Source organism: Colius striatus, chromosome 20 (genome assembly GCF_028858725.1).
Source record: "Colius striatus isolate bColStr4 chromosome 20, bColStr4.1.hap1, whole genome shotgun sequence".
Lineage (NCBI taxonomy): Eukaryota > Metazoa > Chordata > Aves > Coliiformes > Coliidae > Colius > Colius striatus.
Window position 1 is genome coordinate 2,656,593 of NC_084778.1, and position 25,415 is coordinate 2,682,007.

Below are 25,415 nucleotides of genomic sequence, written 5' to 3' on the forward strand. Positions count from 1 at the left end.
CTGTTTGCATCAAGGAGGTTTAGGCTCTTTTGGTTTAAATTAAGCCAGTTTGTCTTGTCTCCATTTGAAATGGTCTTCTTGAGTAATGCCACAAACACCTGGAGGTGTTTTGAGAATGCCCAAGTTCTTGGAGTGTGAACTGTTAAACTGAAGTGGTTTCAACCACAAATGGATTTGTAATGGCAACCTGGAGGGGTAGGACTGAAAACATGAAGCTGCCTAATCCTTCAGGTGTCAGGCAGAGGGAGGGCTCAGAGCAGCTCAGCTTTCTATACTCTCCCTACCAACACTCAAGTTCACTTCAAGATGCTAGACTTGCTTTTTTTTGTCATCTTCATATTCAACAGCACAAGTTCTAACTGGCACAACCCTAGTTTGTGTCTTGCCAAGCCCAGCTAAGACATGAGCTCACTACAGCCAAGCAGGGGGCTCGCTCAAGCTGCACCGTGTTACCTTCCGTGGGGGAAGCCAGTTCCCAGGAGGGAGTAAAAATCTCCTTCAGATCCCTGAGAATGTGATCAGCACTTCTCTCCCTCCCAGGCTGTCCTTGCTTAATGATTTTCTCTTGAGCCACTGAAATACATGCAAAAGCAAGCAAGATGCCAAGAGCAAGGGCACGTCAGGAGGGACAGCGAATGGGATAAAGGAACAACACATGGGAAGGGAGAAGAATGAGCATAAAAAATGTGCTTAATACAGAGCTGAATGCCTCTGAGATGAAATCCAGACACAGCTAGGACTTCTTAATAACCATCTGTAAGGGCAAGATACATCAACATTGCTTATTCCTCTGGAATCCCTCTCCACAGTCTGGCCCGTTGCAGTTTTTGCCTGTGTAAGCTACTGCTATGCAAAGGCATCAGTGCCATTGGTCACTCACCCTGATAGCACTCAGCCAGCCACAAACTCGATGGGCACAACCCCCACAGCACAAGTTTCCTTTCAGGCCTCTTCATTCAAAGGCACCTTGCTTTACACATTCCACTTGTTCTGTTAAAGCAGCTGAAGTGAGCCATTAGAGCAGTACTACCTGACATTCCATGTCAGCACTTGTGGCACAATTAGACACACCAGTTTGTGTGAGGTGATGGACAGCCAGTACTTCTTCCTCCTTTAGGAAGAGTTCTCCCTCAAGTTCTGGACCACAGCACTGCACTGTGGCCACGAATCCAGCAAGAATGTGTGCCATGTAAATAAGATGCTCCCACTCAGGAGCAGTGGCAGACCACCACCAGAACACACTGATCCTATACCTTGGTGGCAGAATCACACACAGTGATTGCTCTCCAAAAGTCACTATTCCAGCTTTCTAAAGTCAAGTCACAGAGCAGTGCTCTGCCTTTCAGAACCATCCAGCTACCAGGACTTAACACACTGTACAGACCCATTAAAAGCAAAGGGGAGAGTTACCCTTTTTGGCTCCTGTTCTGGCAGAAGCAGTGAAGAATTTCTTCACAGTGGTGACCTTTCGGGTTTTCTCATTGGTTTTCTTCTCTTCAAACTTTGAGAAGGTCAGTGACTGTGCTCCTTGGGTGCTCTGACTGCTGGCATAAGCTTCTTCCTCCTCACGTTGTAGCCTGCAATTAGAAACATTGAGGTCTCCTTTAAGTGCTTCTGAACACCACAAATCAGCTAATTTGCTGGGCAAGAAATTGCTCATTTGACAAGCTAATTCTCCTCTGTGCCCATCCTCAGCTCTTGAACAACAGTTCCCTTCACTACATGTCTCTACCCCATCTCCCTTCACTCCATGACATTCACCTTTCCCACCTTTCAGTGGCAAAAGTGAGAGGAAGCTCTGGATGGCCCTGGAGGATCCAATAGCAAGGTCAGACAGGAGCAGTCTGAAGCATCACCACGGTCACCTTGCCCTCACGTCACAGCCTGGAATTGTACAAAGGCAGAAGTGAAGGGGAACACTGTGTCAGGACTTCCAGTCACTGATCCAAGTCCTTTCCTCCCTGCATCATGTTGCCAGTTTCACAGCCTAAGGATAAAAACCATCACCTGTTTTCCAAGTCCATAGGCTTGACAGACAAACCACTTCACTGCCATGCTGATGGTGCTTTGCAAAGACCAAGCCCATCTTTTCACCTACACATGTTCAATGGCTCCCTCTCTTCCTATGCAGGAGGATTAAAATAGGTTGAATTATATTGCCTTTCAAGATCCTAAAAGGCTGAGTGATTTTCTTTAAACATCCATCCAGCTCATGATGGATAAGACTTGATGGATAAGGCCCTGTGATGGATAAGGATAAGACCTTATGGATAAGGCCATAAACAGTCTCACACTTGTAATCTCTCAAGGCAGGAATTGTGCCTTATCTGTGCTGACAAGCCTGTTCACTGCAACAATCACAGCTTATCTGCTCCTTTAGACCCTCCCTATTAACAGTTACTCATTAAAGAATTCCTTAAAACACCCCACTTTACTACACACAGATGTTGTAAGACTGGCAGCACAACTATCTGCTCTAACAACACTTCAGTTTCTATCAACTGCTTCAGCCAAACTTATAACAAAGGGCAAGTCCTCTGCCCTGTCCCCAACACCTCCTGATTGGGCCAGAAAAGCTTTCGAGAGCTCCTCTCTACCTTTGTTTGCAGTGCATCTGTTCCAGTGCCAGGCAGTGAAGAGAACTTTATAAACAAACAAGAGAGTCTGGGGTAGGGAGATACCAGAACACTTGGGGCTTCCCAGCTATGACCATCGGTTTGGACACAACTCAAGTTCAGGGAGCTTCCTCAGACATCACCTTCTTCAGCCACACTAATGGCAACAGTGCACTTAATGCCTTTGCTTGGGTTTTTTCCCCCTAATGACCTTGGTTAATGTATCACCAGGTAGCTCAAGCTCACCAAAGGGTTCCAAATTGGACTGCAGACACCTCTCTTGGGCATTTGTACTTCTGAGAGATCTGGCATTTACTGCTAATGCATTAAGGGAAGTGTATGCAGAGAGTCTGTGTCAGTATGAGTAACAGCCTGGCCAGCTCACATCAGCTGCCAGTCACTCCTGATATACAGTCAGATGCTCCTCGAGCTCAAGAACTTGCAGAACACTGGAAAGAGTTAATCCTGAGTGGATGCCAGGTAGCTCACATCTGGCAGTGACACACAGGAGGGCTCTGGTACAAAACAGACACACTGCAGTTTCCCAGGCAGCAGGTAATACTTTTGATTTCCACTCAAACTCAACAAAAAGCAGTTGTAGCTGCTCTTATTTCCTCACTTGAGCATAGATTTCCTTCAACACCCATTTCCAGGGTCAAACATTTATCAGGCTAAGAAAAACACACTGTTTTGCAGAAAACGTGCTTAGAAAAAGGATCTAAACTACCAAAGCTCTGATGCTTTTGGCTTCACCCTGCAGCTTCAATGACCAAAACCAAGGCTTTTTGCACTAGCTGAACTGCAAGGCCATTGTGCCAGACACTAACTGTGGTCTCCAGAGGCAGCAGTGCTTTAATCACAGTTGTCACTTTCACCCTTCCAGTTGCTAGTTGAAATTACAGATTTCAGCCCATAAATTAGGTCAAAGTAACTGTTGAGAGGCTGGGGGGGGGGGGGTGTTTATGTTTGTTACTTCACAGACTTTCTTTTGAAACCTCCCAAATTAGAATGTCATAAATATTCATCTTCACATTCACATTTCCCTGATGGAAAGGTCAAATTTGAGAACTTATGATGGAACTGAGCTGAAGCAAATGGGACTAGAACACAGGAGACAGGAACAGCACTCGGTGAAGTCACTCTACTGTAAAATATGGAGGAATGGAGAGGGTTTGTTACCTCTCTGCCAGCTCCCAGTCCTCTTGGATCTGCTTCTGCCTGGCCCTGTGGTATTCTTCCCTCCAGCACTTGGAGCAGTAGCCGTGCCAAGCAGGGTTGCCATAGTAACCGCAGCCCTTCTTGCACAGCAGCTCCGACTGGTCCACGTGAATCCCTCTGCGCTCAGATTTCAGGTTCATTTTCTTCCTGCTTGAAGAGAAAAGGGTTAAAGAGAGAAACATGATAACAGCCTGCTAGAAAATGTCTTTTGAATGCTTGCCTTTCTGAGAGAAGTCACCTAGTTTAATTATTTAGTAGGTCCACAGCAACAAAACCAAGGCCACGGGAAGGGCACAGCTATATGACCATACAGCCCTGAGAGCAGATTAAGGTGTTTGCATAGCTGTGACCTGCAGCCAGTACCAGAGAACTGGGAGGACAGCACATATGGCTATCAACACAAGTGGGGAAAGGCACCAGTCTCTGATGTCCCCAGCACATTATTCTAACAGTTGCAGAGGCACAAAGCAATAGAGTTAAAATGAAATACAGAAACACAATCGCCAGCAAAAGCCAACTGAGAGACAAACTGTAAATAGGTTTGTAGGCAGGCCAAGACTGTTTCTGCAAAGATTCACACTATGAGACTTCAGGGAACACATCTTTGGCCTCAAAGAACACAGAATCTGAAGGGTTGGAAGGAACTTCAAAAGCTCATCCAGGGCAACTCCCTGCCAGAGCAGCACCACCCAGAGTAGGGCACACAGGGACTCATCCAGTTGGGTTGGAATGTCTGCAGAGAAGGAGACTCCACAGCCCATCTGGGCAGCCCCTGCCAGTGCTCCCTCACCTCAACAGGGAAGAAGCTTTTCCTTGTGTTTCCATGGTACCTCTTGTGTTCCAGCTTGAACCCGTTGCCCCTTGTCCTGTCATTGGCCATCACTGAGAACAGCCTGACTCCAGCCTCCTCACAGCACAGCGAGGTGCCATAGCGGACCCTACACGGCACATGAAGGTGGGGGAGGCAGCTCCACCTTTCTTCAGCACTCAAGACACTTCAGAGTTAAGCTGGGCATCTGTATACAGCACAGTTCTACAGGATTTATATAGAGTGGCTGCAACAAAAAGATGTATTCTCATGCCTACAGCATTGCTGTGCTGGTAGCAAGAAACAGCTGGGAAAAAAGTCACAGTAAACTTATGAAAGTGCCAGTCACGGTGAAGAGCAAGAGTGTTCTTCACTTTCATGTGGTAGGAAACTGAGTCACTTTTCATCAAAGCAGGATCTGTCAGGAAGGGCTGATTTAATGCACACAAGACAGAGACTGCACTCAGACAACACTTTCTTTCAGCAATAAACTGAAGATGATTTTCCTAACACACTCAGGTTCCCAAAGACCACAGAGGCAGCTTTGGCTTCAGGAGGAGCACTGCATGTGAAATACAGTTTAGAAGCAGCACAGATTTAGGATGGGTTCAGACATCACTGTCTTGTTTTTCTTGTTCCTTTCCAACACATTCCTCTCGTTCTCCTTTCCAACCTCCCTGACTTCCCAGGGACTGAGGAGGCACCTTCATGGTTAGTGCAGAGCACATCACTGCCACAACCGCCAGCCACGGACTATTTAGTCAACTATTTATTAGTGCTGGATTGTTCAGGCAACCTTTGATTGAAGAAGTGGTTGAAAAAGCTCAAATACCAGAGCTGAACAGAAAGGGGTCTGCTGTAATCAATCTATAGGTGCCATTAGCAAGAGGTAATTGCAAGTCAACTTGCAATTACAAGCTATGAAAACCAGTTCCTGAATAACTCTGTGTGCCAACCCTGGAAACGAGAGCACTGGCTTTGCAGGAACTCTGCAAGTTCTGGAAATGAGTTTCAATATTAGTACCAAAGTTTCTTTAACAGAATCTAAAGCAGGAAAAGCCCTCACATGACAGCCTTGCCAACAGGCAGGCTGACACCGAAGCGTGATATGGCCTTTGGGATCTGGGAAGCCTCTTTCAGCCTTCTGTGCTTTTGACCACAAACAACAACAACAAAAGGTCTCCTGACATCTGAACTTCTCTTTCTGCTTTTGCTTTGGGTTGGGTTTGTTTTGTGGATTGGGTTGGGGTTTTTTTTTCCTGTCTCATCTTTTCACTTCCAGAAATCTCCAAAAAACCTCACCATTACCATTAACAGACTCACATCGGTCTTGTCACGGGGCTGAGGCAGCTGTGATGTGGCTCTTCAAGTTTCAGTCTTCACAGCACTCAATGAACAACTTTGCATTCATCCTTCTCATTAAAAAATATCACAGAATCATTTCAGCTGGGAGACCTTTAAGAATAAGGAGTGCAGCCTCTGTCCCAGCCCTATCAACTGCTAGAGCATTTCCCTCAGTGCAACATCCACCCGTCTCAAACCCCTCCAGGGATGGTGACTCCAGCCCCTCCCAATGCCTGACAACCCTTGCAGGAAAGGAATTCCTCCTTCACAGAGGCATCTGGTCATTAGCAGCCATCCCTGGGTATGAGGTTTTACAGCAGGATAGATGAGAAACTGGGGAAGGCTCCAAGTACACAATTCTCAGAGGGACAGCAGCTCCTTTATACCTCAGCAGTGCCCGAACAGCCACACCACACTTCCCATCAGACCGACAGAGCCGCGAGTCCCACCTCAAACCACACACAACTTCAGCTCCTAAAATAAGGTCAGAAAGTGCATCAAAACTGAGGGGGTGGAAGGATGGGATTGGCTTATTCCTCCCAACAACGAGGTGTTTTGCCAGTGGAAAAACAAATGGGCTTCAAGTAGCAGCACTGACCCGAACGCCACAGAATTCCTACGAGCAAGTGTCGACGTCGCTGTGATTCACGTGAAACCCTGGACACTCAGGCATGCAATTAGCAGAAAGGTAATTAAAGGTGAGTTAACTTCCTCTGAAGGAAAGGGTGGGGTGCTGTGATCCAAGAGACTCAGGAACTGGAGAGGCATTTGACAGTTTGTGAAACACGGTTACTGCCCATGCAGAACTGACTGAAGGAGTATTCAGCTCGCTAATTAAAGCATAGCAAAGAGTGTCAGTAATGGATTTCAATCACAACTCTCACAACGCTGCCCTTTACCCAAAACTCTGCAGTGCTGCCAGAGCCAAGCCCCAAAAACCCCAAAACCTAAGTGAATTTTGCCTGGAAGAGCACAACGCTCCCAGTTACCCCAGCAGCCCGGCACACCAGTGTTTCTGGCACCATCGAACTACATCCCCTGTGCATTTCTCTTCTGCTGCTTCAAGCCCATCATTCCCCTTTCCACACCCCACGTCCTCTCTGAAATCACGGCCACTCCCAGCTCTGTGGGAACGACTTGAGCAATAGCCAAGGCGCTCACACACCCGCGCAGCAGAATCGTTAGGAGCAAAGGGTCAGAAACCCCTCATTCCACCGGCAGGACAACAGGCCGAGGGGACACGTTTGCGAAGTTACCGGTCGCACCTTCACCCTGATCAGCTCTTGAAACACACCCGTAATAAAACCACGTTATTATAGAGCCAGGTCAGTGTCAGGAGGGAACTGGTGTCCCGAGTCTCTGGGCCGCGGCGCAGCGCCCGGAGCCCCGGGAGCGCCCGTGCAGCCGCGGCGCTGAGGAGCGGGACGGCGGGGCCGGGAGCGGCGTCCCCTCAGCGGAACGGGCGCGGCGGGACCCGCCCCAGGCGCCGTTTCACCGACCCTTTACAGCGAATTTTAACGACCTGCGGCGGGGACGACGTCGCCGATGTCACCAACCGCCGCTGCCTGGGGAAAGCGCTCGCTCGGCGGGGAAACCTCCTCCAGCAGCCGGGGCCCAGCGGCGAGGACACCGGGCACCCCCCGGGCCGGGCCCAGCAGGCCCGCGGCTCCTGAGCGAGAAGCGAGGCGGGGTCTGCGCAGCGGCTCACCGGTGTCCCCGGGGGCAGGGGAACCCCGCGCTCCGCTCCGCCGCCCTCACGCCGCCGCTCCGCTCCCCTCTCGGCGCCCGGCGCTCCCGACCCTCCGCGACGGGCGGCCGCCACATCCGGGGCGGGCCCTTCCCCGGAAGAGGCGAGCGGCGGAAGCCCCGGCACGGCGCGGGAGGTGCCTGCGCACGGCCCCGCGGCGCTGGAGCCCGGGCGGGGCAGGGCCGGGGACAGCGCGAAAGGACGGGGCAGGGCCGGGCACAGCGCGTAAGGACGGGGCAGGGCCGGGGACAGCGCGAAAGGACGGGGCAGGGCCGGGGACAGCGCGAAAGGACGGGGCAGGGCCGGGGACAGCGCGTAAGGACGGGGCAGGGCCGGGGACAGCGCGTAAGGACGGGGCAGGGCCGGGGACAGCGCGTAAGGACGGGGCAGGGCCGGGGACAGCGCGTAAGGACGGGGCAGGGCCGGGGACAGCGCGTAAGGACGGGGCTGGGGAGCCTTTCTACGGGGCGGTGGTGCCAAACGCCTGGGCCGTTCCTGTAAGGGGGGGGGGGCAAGGAGCGGAGAGGGACCCAAACGAGCCCTGGGGCTATTCCAGACCAGAGACCATCGTGCCCAGTATATAAACTGGGAGGGGTGGGCAGGAGCGAGGGGGAAAAATCTCTGCTGGGGCATCAGGCGGGAAGCACCTGCAGTGGCCCTCCCTCTCCTCTTCTTGGTTTGTTCTCTCTCATTTTGTTCTATTCCATTTCATCGTTATTATGGTTCATTTTGGTTATTGAACTTTTCCCTCGTTCTCCTCCCACTCCCCCTTTGTGGGGACAGACGGAGGGGGTGGGTGGGTGCTCTGTTGCTGTCTGGGGTTAAACTACGCCAGGCTTTTTTGGCACTCAACCTGGGGCTTGGAGAGTTGAGATAATGACAGATCTGAGCAGAGCTTGTTAAAAAATACCTGTTAGAAGTGTTCCTTGTCCTGGTTTAACAGTCTCCAGTCACACTGTTGATTTGTTGGCTCCTATGGGGTAATGTCTCACCTCCTTTGCTGTATGCATTCCCTGTGCTGCTGCTGATCATCCCTGGCAGGTACATTAAGGTCATGAGGTTGCTGTACCATGCAGTACTGGTTCATGGTACAATAAAATTTATCAGTTGTGGGACAAATAAGCTTGTACTGAGAGCTGCCATCATCTCTCTGCTTCAGGTGCCATCTCCTGGAGACTATTAATAATTACACTTTTTACCTTTTCTCCTCAGGGTGCCAACCTATGGAGAAGACACCTTCCCACATCTTAGAATCACAGCATGGTGGGGGTTGGAAGGGACCTTTAGGGATCATCCAGTCCAACTCCCCTGCAGAAGCAGCTTCACCTAGATCAGGTCACACAGGAACGTGTCCAGGTGAGTCTTTATGACCTCCAAGGAAGGAGACTCCACAACCCCTTTGGGCAGCCTGGGCCAGGGCTCCCTCACTGAACAGTGAAATAGGTTTTTCTTATGTTTAAATGGAACTTTTTGTGCTCCAGCTTCATCCCATCACCCCTTGTGCTGTTGCTAGCTACTATAGAAAAAAAGGGATGTCCCAACCTCCTGACACCCACCCTTTAGATACTTATAAATGTTAATAAGATCTCCCCTCAGTCTCCTCCAGACTAAACAGCCCCAGTTCCTGTCCTTCCCTTCCTTTCCAAGCTGTGAGGTATGAGAAAAGATCTCAGCCACTGTCCAGGTGAGGACATCCTCATCACCTGGCTGCTCCAGAGCTGGGAGGAGTGATCAAAACCTTCTGCCTAGAGAGTACGTGAGTAAAAAAAGAAATAGATGTAACAAGTCAACCCTGTGCACACCTACAAGTACTGTATAAGACCATTGAATAATACTGACATGAGACAGTGATCCTATAGTTTTCCTTTTCTAGTTATATATATATATATATAGTTTAACAGCACATAGGAAAACACCACCATAGCTTCCACTGCAGCCAACACGAAAATTCTCACAAATATAAAAGTGGATGCTTCCAAACTGTTAGATTTCTTCAAAACATCATACAGATAAAATGAAAAGAAATATCATTTCTCATCCTGTAACCAAAAGAAACCACCCCCCCAAAAAACCAAAATCAAACCCTGGGGTATTGACACAATTCTCAAACACCCAAGCCTGCAGTCCTGACCAGCCCAGGCCCCACTGCAGCAGAACGTGGTATCACCAAAAGAAATGAGCAGAATTCCTCGAGAGCAGCGATTGACTTGGACACCATGGGAAATGTCACTGTATGAAAACACTCAACTCAGATTGACATTCAGCATTTTGGAGGAAGGGACCCTGACAGCCCCTTCATGCTCTGTCCTGTCTGGCTGCCCATCCAGGCAGTGTTGCTGTTCAAGAGGAAGGGAAAGGCCAGAAGGCTGAGCCAACGATGCTGAACATGAAACGCCCTGTTCTTTGGATGAACTGTGTAAAATGGTCTTGTTAAAAGGCTCCATGTTAAAAATATTAAGAACAGAAATGGTCATCTTAAAAATGCAGAGCACTTCTGCCTCTTCTTTTCAGTTCAAAGCGTGGAGAAAAGTGTTTTGCTAGAATGAACTACAGGTTTGCTGTGATAGACAACAATGCCCCACGTAACACAGGGCCAAGCAGAGGCTCCAGGCAAATGTGTTTGCTTTCAGTCTCAAGGGGCACACACATCTCTATTGCTGTAAAAAAGGAACAGACACACATCTGGAACCTTCACTGCAATGTCTTTGCCATGCCCAGCTTTTGGGTCAAGGAAACTTTGCTGTACCACAGAGTCACCATCTGGGGGCTCAGAGTGTGAAACTCATCACGATTCAGTGTCTGAGCCAGAGCTGCTTTCCCGGCTGATCTCGATCTGTAGCGACGGTAAATGATCCAATCGACTCTTTTTTTGTCGAGACTGTTCTTTTTCCTTAATGAGAGCACCCCAAACCCGCTGGAGCTCCGAGTCATCTTCCTCAGGAGATGTCACAGTGTTTTCAGGTTTATCTGAAGTCTTTTCCTGTGTCTTCGGAGCAGACCCTAACCGGGTCCATAAGTTACCTGAGCAGATCAAACACAGAGATTTTAGACAGGACTAAGAGGAAGTCAGAGGAACCCAGTGTGAAACTCACTGCATCTCAACTCCTCACACTCCTACCACCTTAGTGCCACAGGACTTGCTAGGCTTTGAAACAGTTGCAATTAAAATAGAGGGCACCAGTGCAGTCTTGTTCACTGTTTCCCATTTGTAGAGGATGCTACACACAGGTCAAGGGCTGTTGGGTTCATGGCTCTTTGTCTCACTGCCCTGTTTTCACTTTCAGCTCAACCTGTCTCCACGATTTTGGATTTCAAAGCTCTGAACAAACACTTGCTAACTCAGCTTTCATTTCACTCAGCTGAACATCCTTCATGATTTGCTACTTACACTTCCAAACCCAAAAAGAACTGCAGCAATTCCATTTTCCCCATGAAACTGACCTGATTTCTTCTCCCTGCTGTCAGAGTAGAGGCCTTTCACATCTTGCTTGGGAACTCCTAAGCGGCTGTGTACGTCTGAGATTGGCTCCCGACGGGGAGCAGAGGTGCTGCTTGGAGCTTTAATTTCTGGAGAATGGGGTCTTTTGCCCAGTCTTTGCCGTACATCTAGGAATAATTTCAATGATTTAAACAACAAAACCCATGTTGCATTTACTCCAGTTCTGCCAGCTAATTTTAAGCTCATTCACAATTGATTTATTCACAAGTAATGTGGATAACAAGAAATGTCACTCGTTGAAATGTACCTCCTTTATCCCCCCCAAAGAAATCCCTAAGTCAGTCTCTTAGCTAGGAGTTAAATGTATGGATGCAGAAACTGGTGCTGGACAGAATGCTCTGAGGTCTGTGAGCTGTGGTGGAACACAGATGTGCAATCAATATATCCATTTTAATGAGCCAGCAAAGATTCTGCACAGTGCAGGAGTTTGAACTTACCTGATTTCACAGCACTGGCTGCTTGGCGTGGCCCAGTATTATTCTGACGTTTTTCTTCTAGCAGTAGCCTGACATCAGCAACTTTCTCCAAGGATCCTTTGCTGCCAATCCTATTTTTGATGTTGCTGGTTGCTATGCTGTCTGCTCGCATGGAATTCCTAAATCAAACCACAACAGACACAACATCCCCTCAATTAAATGAAATCTACTCTGGCTCTGAAGGCTTTTTGTATGTAAAATTACACCATGGGAAACTAGTGTCAGGATTTCTCTGCTGGGAAACAGGTGAAAACCTGACTTGGAAGAGCACGTGTTGCAGACAGAATCCCACATTCTGCAATAATCACTGGAATACCTCAGCATCCATTTCAAGGCATCAAGGTATCAAGTTTGTCTCCCTGAGGCTCTGCCTCTGAGTCAGAGTTCACAGTGGAGAAGCTACCTCTCCAATGCTCCAAAAGATTTGATATGATAACAAAGTATAATCACAGTGCTGAAGGGATGCACATTAAAGCTATTTTAGTCACCTATAATACATGTCATTTTGATCAACATGCTCATAATGAACATAAACATTTTGTCATCAACCCTTAAGGATTGTTCTTTATGAGAAAAGGAAGGGGTGAAGGAAAAAGAGATGTTATTTCTCCCTGGCCTAGCTCTGAAATGCAAGAAGTTCATTGTGCTAGTTTGCAGAAGCTTCTATTGATTCCACTCTCGAGCTTCATTATGATCAATAAGGAGGGTTGCAGCAGTCTGCAATGGACAGTGCATTTTAAAAACCTTAATTATAATTAAAAGCCTGTGTCAGTATTTTCTGTATTTTCTATTTCTTCTTTAAAATACCAACTACCAAGTTGTGTGAAGAACTGGAAAGGTAGCTTTAACAGTTTGCCTTTAAGCACTGACAGTTCTGTCACTAATGAAACCTAGAACAGCGTTCCACTGGTGCCTTTAAAGAACAAGACACTTTTACCTAATGTTTTTCAGCTGTGATTCCACCTCATCTGCATACATTGTCATTTTCATGCTCTTCTTGGGAGAGGGTGTGGAGATCATTTTCAGTTCCAGGTCGTAGTCCATTTCATCAGAATCAGAGGCGCTGGCACTGGATCGTCGCGCCGCGCTGCGCTCTCGGGACTGCTTAAAAGCCTGCAGTTCATCACGGTACTCTACCACAACTCTGTCATCTTCATCCATGTCCTGGTCTTCTTCCTCCTCTTCTTCCTCCTCAATAGGCTCCTCGGGAACATTTACCAAGCCTGTAGGAAAACCAAGTGAGGTTTATCGTTCACATCAGGTACCTTAAAACTAAGGGATGAAAAGAAAACACTGTAATTGATGGAGCACTACAAAGGAGTCTTTGCTGTTCCCTGAGGCTAAAGAGAGAGAATGCTTTGGAAAATATTCTAAGTGGAATCTATATTACAGAATAGCCTAAGTGGAAGGAAACACAGGAGTAAAAAAAAGCCCATGGTGTTGACTTTCTCAACAGCCTGCTGAAGCACAAAGGTGGACTGAAGATATGAAGCACAACTGCCTCTTGTTGTAGGTGCAGTTCACACTTCCTGGACCAAGCATCAACAACTATTTCCCTGTTCTTGCAGGGAACACAACAGCTGCTGGCCCCAAAATAATCCCTTTGAGTCCTGGAAGCAGTAATGCCCAGAAGAACACACACATCATTAAGATGAATTTGTCCGAGATACCGATTTAAATATAAATTAAGTACTTAAATTTAGTCATGGGGAGTGTCCAAGTGTCCTCTGAGGGACAGTGCATTATCAGCAGGCAACACCCTGCAGGAGATTCCATACATCAAAACCTCACACCGTATTTGACTCACGTCAGAGATTTCCATACCCATTCTTTTTCTAATGCCCACCCCCTACCTTAGGGAGTAGATGGAGACAGTCAAGCCTAGTTAATAGAATTTTCTAACCTTTATTGTTCTACATCTAGAGCTTGCTTTTCCACACAACAGAAGAACTGACATAGCAAGTACAGCAAATTGCCAAGAAGTTGAAAGAAGTTCTCTCTTCTTTTTGCCCTTGATGCTACAGCCCTGAATTAGTAAAGAAAAATATCACTTAACAAGTAGCAGGTATTTTGATAAGCAGGGAGTTTCTGCCTCAGTTGTTCCCTGCAAACTCTTAAAATGCCATTCAGCTTTTAGGAAGCTCTAGAATAAGTTACAGATATCTTTGATAAAAGCACACTTTGCCTTTGCACGCTGCAGGGGTTTGATGAGGTGCTGTGTAAGGCCCTTTCCAGCCTCCCATCCCCAGTTGTGTTCTTACAGGGTCAACATCCTGGCACCAATTACCTGAGTGACGATGCTTATAGGGAGGAGTCAAACCAACATCATCCCCAATAAGTGTCCTCTTCTTTATCACATCCCGATGGATGCGGCGCGAATGGTATCTTCGTTTCCTGAAACACCATAAAGACAATGACACGCCTGTCACAGGAAAGGCATCACGAACGAGCCCTGTTCCACCCTGGATGAAGCATGTGCAATGCCACTCACTTTGACAGCAGATACACATTTATGTCAGAGATCTGTTGTGAACATTTTCAATACAAACAGTCTTTATTTTCAGGAGAGAACACCCCCCTTGCACATTCACAGTAACTGCAAAGGCACAGGAAGCACCGACATACCTTCAGTAGAAAGTCCACAAATTAAAGCCAGAAGAGACTATCTAAAGGTCTTTATCTTTTAGATAAAGACTGTCTTGTCCAATTACCTGCCAGGTCCCAGCTCCTCTGCCCAACACTCACCAAGAGTTGCTGAGAATCCCCTTCATGCCGCCGTAATTCGGGTTGCCGTACTTCATGTAGTACTGGCTGCGTCTGGCAGCTCCCAGCTCCTTCTTGTCGTCTGAAAGAACACAAAGAGCATTTCCCTCTTGGAATGTATCTTGCAACACTAGCATAAAAATAAACCACCATGCAGTCAAAGACACACAGGGCAATAGTAGGAGTGAATAGGTCTTAAAGATCAGCATTGCTTCAGTCTCCCTTGTGAAAGACACAGTTTCGTTGATGCCTCTGAAGTTTCTCCTATCACCACTTTTATTTGTGCCCAGAAACTTAATTCCAGGGAGGCTGGGTTTCTGTGTATCAGCCTAGCAGAGCACTACACCTCACTGCAGCACTGGAAGCTGTATGTACCTTATTCCTGACCTGTCTTTCCATACAGTTGTGTTTCTTCCCACGTGGCCCAGAAACAACACAGAGTTTCCTTTTACTCATAAACATCTTTATAATAATATTGAGGTCTTCAAGACCCACCTGGACATGTTTCTGTGTGACCTGATCTAGGTGACCCTGCTTCTGCAGGGGGGCTGGACTAGATGATCTCTAAAGGTCCCTTCCAACCCTACTATTCTATGATTCTATGATCATTTAATATCACAACTGTATTTTGCAATGACTTCCACTAATACCTCAGCAACATCTCAAATGATTTTCCTGTAACAGAAAATCTACTTCTGTGGAATCAGGCATCACAAAACCTGTCCTGTGGCATTGGGAAGACCCAAGGCCAAGGTCCAGCTTTCATGGGCAATTCTCAAACAGCTTCAGCTGGATTTAATTCACATTACATGTGGATTTATGGCAAAATCTGAGCAAAAATCCTAACAAATCTGCAAATAAAAATTAAGACACTTCAATCATTAAGTCAACAGATAAAACTAGAGCTAGCAATTAATTCATTATGCCTGTTCATTTACCTTTGGTGGCAAATCTCATGAACAGCTTGTTTCCTTTGGCCAGTTTATTGGCAGGACGAAGATCATTACGCAGGAGAGAATCCTCTTCTACCTGGGAGAGGGCATCCAACTTTGGGGGGCAAAAGAGGTATTTTTGAACCAAAACAGATTGAGAAAGTTACTTATGTTCAAATGAGCTCAGCTTCTTTTTTCTTGGCAAAATAATGTGAATGTTTGAAGTCATTTGCCCTGAAGATTTGAAATATTTCCTTCTCTTCCATCACATTATCTCAGATTATGAAATCCAGTCATTTTCTAACGACACTGTGCTGCTGGCTGCAGTGAAGGAAGCAGACAGTGCTTAACTCAGGCACTGAAAAAACACTATTTGATATTCTTTTTTGCTTGTTTCATATCTAAATGGTTTTACTAACAGGTTCTCATGCCTCCATACCGTGACTAAAAGGTGCTCTTTTTTCTCCCTCACATTTATATCTACTTTATATCAACTACAAGTCAGGCTTCCACCACGTACCAGCATTCAGAGTTGTTCCTGGAGAAAGCATTAATCACACCTATTCTGTCTTCAGCTACCGAAGATGAAATTACTTTCAAAGCATCAAGGTGTGTGCCAATTCCCCCACACATCTAGGAGCAGCCCAAATCCTATTTGTCTGTTTGAGTGCTGCCTGCCCTGCAGAAAGGCCTTCAGCATCCAGGATGGCTCTTATATTGCCTCTGTTCAGCAGGAGAGCAGCTGCTTTTGCTCCTACCTGCTGGATCCCTGGCACTCTCCAAAATCTCCTGACACCAAGCATCTGGCACAGCTGAGGTTCCTGTCATTTCCCCATCTGCTTTACTTTGATAATTCAATTGTCAGTTGCAAATATCTATGGTTAAAACTATAACAGTGTGAAGACTTGACAACAGCCAGAGAAGAACTTCCCTGTTTTCAACTCTTTCTGTACTGACCTCAACATCACTCGGATTGTCATCCTCCACTTCGCCTTCTTCTGCCTCATCATCGGAACTTTCATCCTGCTTTTCTAAGAAGCAAAACAATTGGGAGAAAAACAATTACCTCCATTTTAGTGTCAGTCACAGCTGATTACTATCAGCTACGTTCTCTGAAATCAAACTGAAGGTGTTCTCTTTTCTTCTGTGCAGCCTAGAGAATAATCAAAACAGTAAATGCCTACAGAAATTGGAAGCACACATGAGCACAGAGTAACATTAACCAGGCAGCCTCTGCACACCAAACTGCCTGCAGCAGCACATGTGGATTAGAGATTCTTTGAAAGCAGATGCAATTGCACAGCATTTCAGGGTATGACAGAGACCAGCAAGGCAAAGACTGCAAAAGGCACAGAAAAGTCTGTTTCCTTCAGCCTCCCTTTACAATGCTGCAAAGTATCTACAAGTACCCAGCACTAATGGTGTAAAACAGGTCATTGTTCAAAAAGTAGGAAGTTTCTGAGAGCGACTGGAGATTAAAAAACATCTTTGTGATTTGATTTCAAAGTGAAATAACTAACAGGAGGGTGCATGCTTCCAGAATGACTCAAATTGAAGTGCTTGCACAGATTTTTCAGTCTACTTTTTAGCTGAGTAAGAATATTTATATTGGAATTTGGTTTTCAGTCTTCAAAAAAAACCAGTAGTGAATATGGACAACACTCAACATATCCCAATATCATTTGATCTCAAAGTTCCTCCCTAGACATAAGACTAGAAAAAAAACTTTTCCAGTTCAGAGTTCCCTTTCTTAATCTCACCCACCAACAGGCTTGCAAACTGAAAATGGAAAGCAGTGGCTTCAAAACATCCTGACAAGGTACCCAAAGAAGAGAGTAATGCACAATGAATCAAACTGAAACTAAAGAGAGTAATTAGGTAAACAAATTAGCCAAATTCAAACTGCAAAAGTCTCATCAGGGACGGCATTCAAGCACTTCCCTCCCTCGGACAAACAATTAGTTCCTCATGTCTCTTGCTTCCCTGAATAGCCCCCACATTCCCATCTCCAAAAGCAAACAACTAGGCCAGATGACTCTGGTGTGATTCTGTGATCTCACACCTGAAGGTGTGACTGAGTTTGTACTTTATCCAATATCCTGCTTTTCCAGATCAACAGGAGTAACTTGGATGACAGCTTTTATTTTGAGATGTGGTGTAATGATGATGTGATATGTAATTTGTAGCCAACAAGATTACATACATATACTCCATTTAAACAATGGTCACTAATCTCAAAGAACTTCATACCAAGTCTTACTTGAAGTATTACCAACATTTGCCCCAAAACTGAAGTCACATGGATGGCCGAGGAGCCACTGCATCATGGAGAAAAGCAACAAGGGGATAGTTAGAAGGATCCACAAGTTTGACAAAGCCCTAAAGCCCAAACTTTCTAGAAAGGCTTTTGGCAGCACTGCAAACTTTTAAGAAAGATTGGCTAGCTGTGTTTTGCTCATACTGTGGCTTTAAGCAAAAACCATGGAAGAGTCAATAAATAAAACATCTGTCTTGGTTTTGTACTGTGTGGCACAGTGCTTTGAACCACAGCAACCTGTCACACCAGCCTAATAGAAAGCAGTCCTAAGGCAGTAAAAGCCTGGCTTTCAATTCACATGCACAAAAGTAAAATGAATTCACAGCTAAGGCACTCAGGTACCACATTTACCAAAACATTGGTTTGGTTTTTTATAACACCTTTCAGTGTGCTTCTCTGGAAAGCCTAACAGTGAATTAGAGACAATACACACAGCAGTGAAGGGATACAATACTGCATCAGTGTGGATGATGTACTTAAAGGACAGTGGTGTATCAGGAAAGGAATCAACCTTTCAAAAAACAGAATGTTTTCTTCCACTTGCTTTTCCCACTATTAGAACCCATCCTTCTGCCTGTGTACACACACCACACAGACTTGTTTCTGTGTGAGATGTACCACTCTAAGTACCACCTCTGAACATCACCCTGCACCCAGGATGTTCAGTAGTGATCAAATCCCTGATTTTGGTCCAGCTCCAACCCACCTTTTAAGAAGCAGCTTCTTCAAAAGGTTTCCAAGGTGAAAGCCTTTTTTAAAGTGGCAGAATACATTTACCTGAAACTGTATGACAGAAGCTCCTTCAGTAACTTAAGATTACGCAGTACCCAAGCACAAGTTTAAAGTGCCATTGATTTAACTACATGATGTCTATATTTGCATATCTCCATCTACCTTTCTTGGGTTTTTCAGCTGTCTTCTCTTCATTGTGTTCTCTGCTTTTTGTTTTCTCCTGGTCAGGCAAGGAACTCATATTAATCAGCGCCCGTGTTGCTGTAACTTCATCAAGCCAGACCACATTGCCTGTGACACACACAAACACACACAAAACCACAATGCAGTCACTTGCCTCGCTGGGGGAAATGACTGACAGACCTTCAGAAATGCTTTTACATAGTGATATGACAAAAAAGTAACTGAGAAACTGTCTTGAGGAGAAAGCTCTATTTATTAATGCACTTGATAAGCTGCAGGACACACGACTCTCATCACATTACCAAAAACTCACTCAACAACACTGATCAATCCCAAAAATCACTGAAATGCAAACTATATACATCAGGGAATGCCTCCTGAGCCCAACACATTATGACATTGAATCAGGGTCCGTGCATTCCATGAATGTGCTGGCACACAAGGGCAATTACAGGGGAGGTGGGAAGAAGCTTTGCATTTTTTCCCTTTGGCAATTTAACCAAACCTTGGACTTTACCATGGCATTTTGTTAATCTTTTCCAAAAAGCAGGAAAACAGGAGAGACTGCTCAAGCACTTTGCACAGATTGTCCTGTACACAGGTTACCAACGTGACTCAGCATATGCCTTGCACGTGCCTTAAGAGTCAGCAGATGGTACCAAAATATAACTTATTAGGCCAATTAACAGCATCTCATAGACTTTGAAAGAGCTAAAACCACTTAGAAACAGGTTTTGAACAAAAGCTTTCTGCATGGCTGCATTCAGTGCAAATACAGCAGCAAAAGTCATCTCCTGCTCTTTTACTCACGCAGAGTGTATTCAGATACCAAGAAAACTACAGAGTGTCCCAAAATAAAAGATTAAATCCCTTGAATAGATGAGATTTACAAGGTGAAGAACAATCAGATGCTAACTGCAATGACTGGCTAATACCTTTTCATTTATGTATGCCTACCTGCTCTCCACATCTGTTCAAAGCCTTTGTCATTTCATGTTCACCAGTCTGAAAGACAAAACACTGTCCAAACTCACCTTTGCCCCTACAACACCTCGAGATGTCATTCAGCTGGAGACATCTAAATTTTTGCCATGCTGTGTTGCACATCTATGCTGAAAAGACAATGCTTTTTCTTGGTATTTTCACCAAGTGCAGTTGTCACACTAACTCAGCCACAGCATGAAAATCAACCACTAAAACCAATGTGTTTTAACTACAGCTGGGTAAAGTACTGGTATGACTTTGAAGCCTGCGTGTTTGCACTGCAATTTCACTCTGGTTCCAAGCTAAATTTACTCATGTGACATTTAAGGAAAAGGACAACCAGAGAGAAAAAGGATAATTAGACAATCTTAGAAACACAGCTTCAGACACAGAGCTCAGCTGTGCACTTGCCAGCAGATGCAGCAGCACAAGCTCACCTCACAGCTCTTCACTGCAATTGTCCCCTCAGGACTCACTGTGTTTCAAATTTCCTGTTGGCTTGTGGCCATACATCAAGTTGTCACGCAGTGACCAAGGTCACTGGTATTTTGGAGTATACTGTATCTTTTGTCTTATACTGGAAGGTAACTCGTCCAGGGTCAGTCCAGGGAACCACACAACTAATTCTCAAGTCTTAGTCATGTTTTTCAGTAAAGTGGTTTCCAGACATCTCAGTCCAAATGGAAAATTGGCACTGGCTCCCGCTTCTTTTGATATGATTTCAGTTGCATGACAATCTCTGAGCATAATCCAATGCCCAACTGTAGCCAAAAGCTCTTGCACAGTCTTTAGTATTGCTAAAGAAAGCATGACTGTCAACACCCTTACACCTTTCTGGCAACTTCACATCATTCTTACTCCCTGGAACAACCCTTGCAGCATGCATTTACATTCCTTTTCCCATCTATGTACCTCACACTCAGCTGCTCCCATCCTCCACCCATTCATTTCTCCATGAGAATGCATTAAACATGGCCACAAGCCTGCTCCTTGCCAGAACAAACCACACCAACCTGTCCAGCTGCACACAACTCAATGACCTTCTCTCAGAACATCATCTCCTGTGACCCTTCAGGCAGGTACACTAGTTATGGCAAGACACAAGCAGTGCAGAGGTTTTTTTCCCCACTTAGAGACCCTTAAGTTATTCTACACTCTTTTCAATAATAAACACTCAGGTAGAGGGTTTGATTTTCAACCACAGGCTGTAAGTTCTTCCCTTCTAAATCTCTTTTGACTAAGGCTTTTGATAGGGAAACTGGGACAGACCCAGATCAGTAACTCTGAAAGCCACTAATACATCTGAAGGACAACTATGACCAATATCAAAAAGAGAGTAGGAATTACAGACAAATGACTCCATCTACTTACATGATGTGTCATCCAACCACTCAATGTGAGCAGGAGGATACTCTTTGAAATAGGTAAAGATGTCCTGAGTGCTCATCTCATCCACGCCACAAATGTAAATCGTGTCCAGTCTCACTTTAGGAATTGCTATAAAAAGGAGAAGACACAAAACTGGTACCTCATCCTACAGAGTATGCTTTTCTAGTAGTAACACTTGGGTTTATAAAGTATATATTTTAAATAAGGTAAAAAGAAGGTGATTAATGTGTAATGTACACTGTTCTAAACCACTGTGACTTGAATTATTGGTCCACATTGCAAAACCATAACAGATTGAGAATTCAAGAGAGGTAAAATTACAAGCACTGGTGCATGCAGGTACTGCAGAGTAATCAAACTGCCTTAAAAACATCAATTTTTTAAAATGCTGATGAAGTATTTCTCTACTAAATACAATTCTAATGAGGCCAGTGACCAGGACAGAGGTGCAAAGCCCTTCCAAGTGTATTAGCTGATGGAAAACTGCTACAGGCTGTGGCTGCCACGTGGAAAAAAAAGCCTTGAGAACTAACTGGATGCCAAAGGCCCCAATATGTGGGGGCACCCATCTCTTGGCTTCTCTTCTAACATGCCCAGCTTGCCATCTGAGAGCACATGGGCAATCGGTCCAGCTTTACTGTACAGACAACACAGGACCTCATCTCCCCATCTGTGGGACACAGAGTCCTCCACTCACACACAAACAGCCCTCAAGGTCTGGCCTTTCCAAAGAAATTACAGACTCTGCAGGGCCAACTGAAGATGAAACTTGGACATAAAAGTCCAGGTGCCATTGCCAAACAGCAAATAAGGTACACAAAAGACCTTGTCTTCCTCCTGGGGTTGGTAAAACGAGGAGCACAATGATAATCATCAAGTAGTTTAAAAGATAATCACAAAATAAAAAGGTGGGGGAAAAACCCAAAGTGATTTCTTTTGGCAGTGACATCTGGGGATGCAGGAAATAGTATAAATCAAGTGAAGAAATAGCGAGGAAGGAAACAAAAGGATCTGTTCTCCCCAGCTGTTGGATAAATCCATACCTTTCTTCATCATGTCCCGATCCAGTGCCACATTCCTTTGGGCAAGATTCACTTCAGCCCGAAAATGGAACCGTTTTGCTCTTTGTTCCTTTTTCTCAATTGCTTCCTGCAAAATGCAAACCAGTGCAGTCAAACCAGTGTCCACAGCAGCATCCCAACGAGGTGCAGCAAAGGGCCAGGTAATTCAAATAGGATCAATCACAGAGCAACAATCTATATTATTAATTCTATTGATGCTGAAGAGATCTGTAGGCTCCAGAATGCAGAAATAATTCACTACACCATTTCTAGGTCTAATATAATAAAATGCATCTTTTAGGATTACAGAGATTCCTGCCTGCTTTTTTAAATATACACAAAACTGTAAATGTGAGCATGGATTTAACCCCAGCAGCTGGGGTGCTGACTGCAGGGATCTGTGGTGACTGTCACCTCAGGCTGCTGTTAAGCAGCTCATGAGCAACAGCTTACGTAGCTCTTGTGGAACTTTTGAAAGTGCCTGAGCAGCTCCTTATTCTACAGAATTTATTAGTAAGCATATTACAGATTTTTGGATCTTACTAATCAAAGTCAAATTTGGAACCCAAACTGCCACCAATGACATCCAAATAACCATGGGGGTTTTTTTGAACTAGTTTTTAAAGACTGCCAAAACATCTTTGGCCACATTTCTTAACAGCTTTTCACAATTGCACCAGTAAGGAGCACAACGAAACACAACAGCTTTCCCCTGGCTTGGGGAACTTCAACTCCTATATTACATCACAAAGCACACAAGCTAGATATTGAAGCCAAAAAGCTGATTTTCAGTCTTTGCCTGCAACCCATTTTGTACTTTTGGGTAAACACAACCCTCTGAGCGGCACTGATGCAAAGTGAGGATACAAGACTTATCAGCACACAGCTGGGATGGTGATTTCTATTTGTTAGAACATGTGAAATTGTATCAGTCCTATCAAGTACAGGATCAAAGTCTAGTCTCCACCACCAAACTGCAGATGTGGGAGCTGATTGTACAACGTGAAACAACAGCCAATTCTGCATTCAACAGACAGAGGTGAGCTGCAGGATAAAGTTTCTGAAGTTCCATACATATACATAACTTAAAGTTACTCGAGTGCCACAGCTGTTGGCACTTTTTAAACCATGTCTTAAATAACTGAACAATAAGATGCCCTGGGAAGACACAGGCAATGCAGCTGGATTGCCCTGCCAAGCATTTGGTCTTCTGTCTGTCACTCCCTCAATGAAGAAAACACACAGCTGGTGTCTCCCAGGGCTTTGCAATATTGAGCGGCATCGAGACAATTCCAACAGAAACATTTTCTGGTTTTGGCACACAAGTTTTTATAACTTAAAAATGCCAATTCTCATGGTTTACAAGAGATATTGGGCCTTGATGCAGGCCACAGTCAACAACAGTTGCTGGAAAACACCAGCAATATGAACATGAGGCTTTCAAGTATGTTGGGGAAGAAAGGAACGAAATGATTCCTCTTTTCCAGTAGCAACAATTAAGAGTATGCTGAAGAATCATAAACCAAGAATTACCTTGGAGGTTACATCTATTCCAGTAATGAAACTCCCAGCTTTGTTTTCATATCTCCTACTAGTGTCCTGAAACAATGCAAAATGGTGATTAAACCTCAGTGAATACTGAGAGCAACATAAGTGTTCTGCTGAAAAAAAAAACCCTGGTCATTTCTACAAGAAACACATTTGCTTTTCCTTGATTCTTCCTCCAAGCTTTATCCCAAGACAGATGGGAATACAAGCAATGTCAGGCTACACCGATAGCTGGGACAATAGAAGCCTATGAACTGACACAAGCTTCCCTTGCTCTGTGGATTCCTTCCTGTGGGAAATTTCAGTTTCTGCATCTGCTGCTTGTAAGGTTTTCACTTGCTCTCTCTCAACAATACAGGCAAAGTCACTAAACACTTTTCCCAACTAAAACTGCCACAGGTTTTGGGTCTTATTTCCTTGTAAAACGTGCACAGATTTCACAGCAACACCTGACTCCTGAGAGCAGCATGTTATCTCTTTAGGTCACGTCTCTGGTAGAAGCTTGAGCATGTTGGTAAATCAGCTAATTAGAGACTAGTTTCTGAAGTAATTTCCACACAAGTTTTGAGAGCAAAAGGCTACGTGGGAGTGTAGAAGAACGCTGACCCACTTTTATGTATTAAACCTAATCCTACTGAAAGTCATACTGAAACAATCAGCAAAAACTGAGAAGGAAACAAAATAGAAAGGAAACCCTCAGACCCCACTCACCAGAGCCTCCAACTCCGCTCTCCCATGGCCCCCCACCCCATTCTGGATACTGCCTGTGCCTACTCCTTTCACACTTTCCCACCCACAGCCTTCCCCTGCAGCCACCACCACACCCCAAACCCTCTGCTCCTTTCCCTCCCTTCGCTCCCCAGGACATCTCGGTCGCCACTTCTCACGATTCTCCCTCCTAAACCCTAAAGCCCCTTCATGCTCCCGCTCCCCTCACCCCACCGCTTCCCGCGCGCACCCCACTCCTGCCATATCACCCCTTTTCCCACCAATGTCTCCCCAAACGCCCTTACAGCCCCTCACCCCGCTACCCTCAACTCCCACCGCCCCATTCCCTGCCCCCGCCCCAGTCCCTCCTGCCCGTGACCCCACCGCGTGCCCCTCACCGGAATGAGCTCCCGGAGCGAGCGTCTCACAGGGATGGTCTCCAGCTCACCCTCTTCCACTTCCATAGGCTCCGGCTCCGGGCCGCGAGGCTCCGTCGTTGTCGCCGTTGCCTCCGCCTTGACAGAGATCCGCAGGCCCCGGACGGCCGCCATGGCTCCGCCAGGCCCGCCCTCCGCTCGCCCAGCGACACGGCACCGCCGCGGCACAGAGCGCCGCCGCCCCGCACCACCACGGAGCCGTCGGGGCGGATAGAGCGGGGGGAGCCGGGGCGCAGGCGGCTCAGGCGCACGTCAGGGCCATGGAGGCAGCGGCACGGCGCAGTGCCACCGGCCCGGCCTCCGCCGCTACGGCAGGGCCCGCGCCGCCATCTTCCCCACGCGCTGCCGGGCCCGCGGCGGAGCGGCCGCGTCACCGGGGCGAGCGAACCCCCGGTGTGCGTGGAAACGCAGAGCTGGGGCAGGCGCGGGGGGGCGGCGAGACTCAGGCCCTGCGGCAACGGGCTGTTTCCTACAATGGCTTCGCTAAAAGGATTCGAACCCTTCAAATATCCCCTCAGCGGTGCCCAAAGCAGCGACGCGGAACCTTCCGCCGCTGCCCTCAGTTCCCGCCTCCCCCCAGCCCCTCAGGGCGCATGCGCGGAGCGCCCGCACCGCCCGCGCGCCCGGCGCATGCCCAGCGCCGCCGCCGCGCTC

General features: G+C 46.4%; 2 protein-coding genes and 1 long non-coding RNA gene across 9 annotated transcripts in view; 1 reads left to right on the forward strand and 2 right to left on the reverse strand.

The window, feature by feature from the left end:
• The window catches only part of RABGEF1 (RAB guanine nucleotide exchange factor 1), a 19,894-nt gene extending 12,052 nt beyond the window's left edge, over positions 1 to 7,842 (reverse strand). Inside the window, exons 1-4 of one of the 5 annotated variants that reach the window (XM_062012143.1) lie at positions 7,694 to 7,842; positions 3,795 to 3,983; positions 1,411 to 1,577; positions 454 to 573 (exon numbers count right to left, since the gene is read on the reverse strand). In XM_062012143.1, the coding sequence (XP_061868127.1) occupies positions 454 to 573; positions 1,411 to 1,577; positions 3,795 to 3,983; positions 7,694 to 7,809 (592 nt within the window). In that variant the 5' untranslated portion in view covers positions 7,810 to 7,842. The other 4 variants (XM_062012140.1, XM_062012139.1, XM_062012141.1 and 1 more) reach the window with 4 other exon arrangements.
• LOC133627344 (uncharacterized) lies at positions 7,840 to 12,799 on the forward strand. 3 transcript variants are annotated; one of them, XR_009820098.1, is made up of 4 exons: positions 7,840 to 7,957; positions 8,945 to 9,088; positions 9,380 to 9,484; positions 11,017 to 12,799. It is a non-coding gene; the product is annotated as an uncharacterized LOC133627344 (long non-coding RNA). The 3 variants fall into 3 exon arrangements; XR_009820099.1 differs by lacking the exon at positions 11,017 to 12,799 and adding an exon at positions 9,850 to 10,642; XR_009820097.1 differs by lacking the exons at positions 9,380 to 9,484; positions 11,017 to 12,799 and adding an exon at positions 9,850 to 10,642.
• Positions 9,693 to 25,333, reverse strand: NCBP3 (nuclear cap binding subunit 3). Its single transcript, XM_062012136.1, has 13 exons — positions 24,723 to 25,333; positions 23,602 to 23,667; positions 22,051 to 22,156; positions 20,990 to 21,115; positions 18,614 to 18,742; positions 16,360 to 16,433; positions 15,409 to 15,517; positions 14,453 to 14,552; positions 13,995 to 14,101; positions 12,645 to 12,930; positions 11,669 to 11,826; positions 11,174 to 11,338; positions 9,693 to 10,753 (listed from the first exon to the last, which is right to left on the reverse strand). Exons 1-13 carry the CDS (start codon positions 24,873 to 24,875, stop codon positions 10,518 to 10,520), a joined length of 1,815 nt encoding a protein of 604 aa, XP_061868120.1. The 5' UTR covers positions 24,876 to 25,333; the 3' UTR covers positions 9,693 to 10,517.
• Between the last annotated feature and the right edge of the window lie 82 nt (positions 25,334 to 25,415).

What these genes read in the sequence shown, in the direction of transcription:
- NCBP3 (XM_062012136.1), bottom strand. Translation starts at nt 24,875, where the DNA reads ATGGCGGCCGTCCGGGGCCTGCGGATCTCTGTCAAGGCGGAGGCAACG. An exon ending in GAATAGATGTAACCTCCAAG is followed by an intron (nt 22,157 to 23,601) that starts GTAATTCTTGGT and finishes TGCATTTTGCAG; the next exon opens with GAAGCAATTGAGAAAAAGGA. An exon ending in GGGATTCTCAGCAACTCTTG is followed by an intron (nt 14,102 to 14,452) that starts GTGAGTGTTGGG and finishes ATGGTGTTTCAG; the next exon opens with GAAACGAAGATACCATTCGC.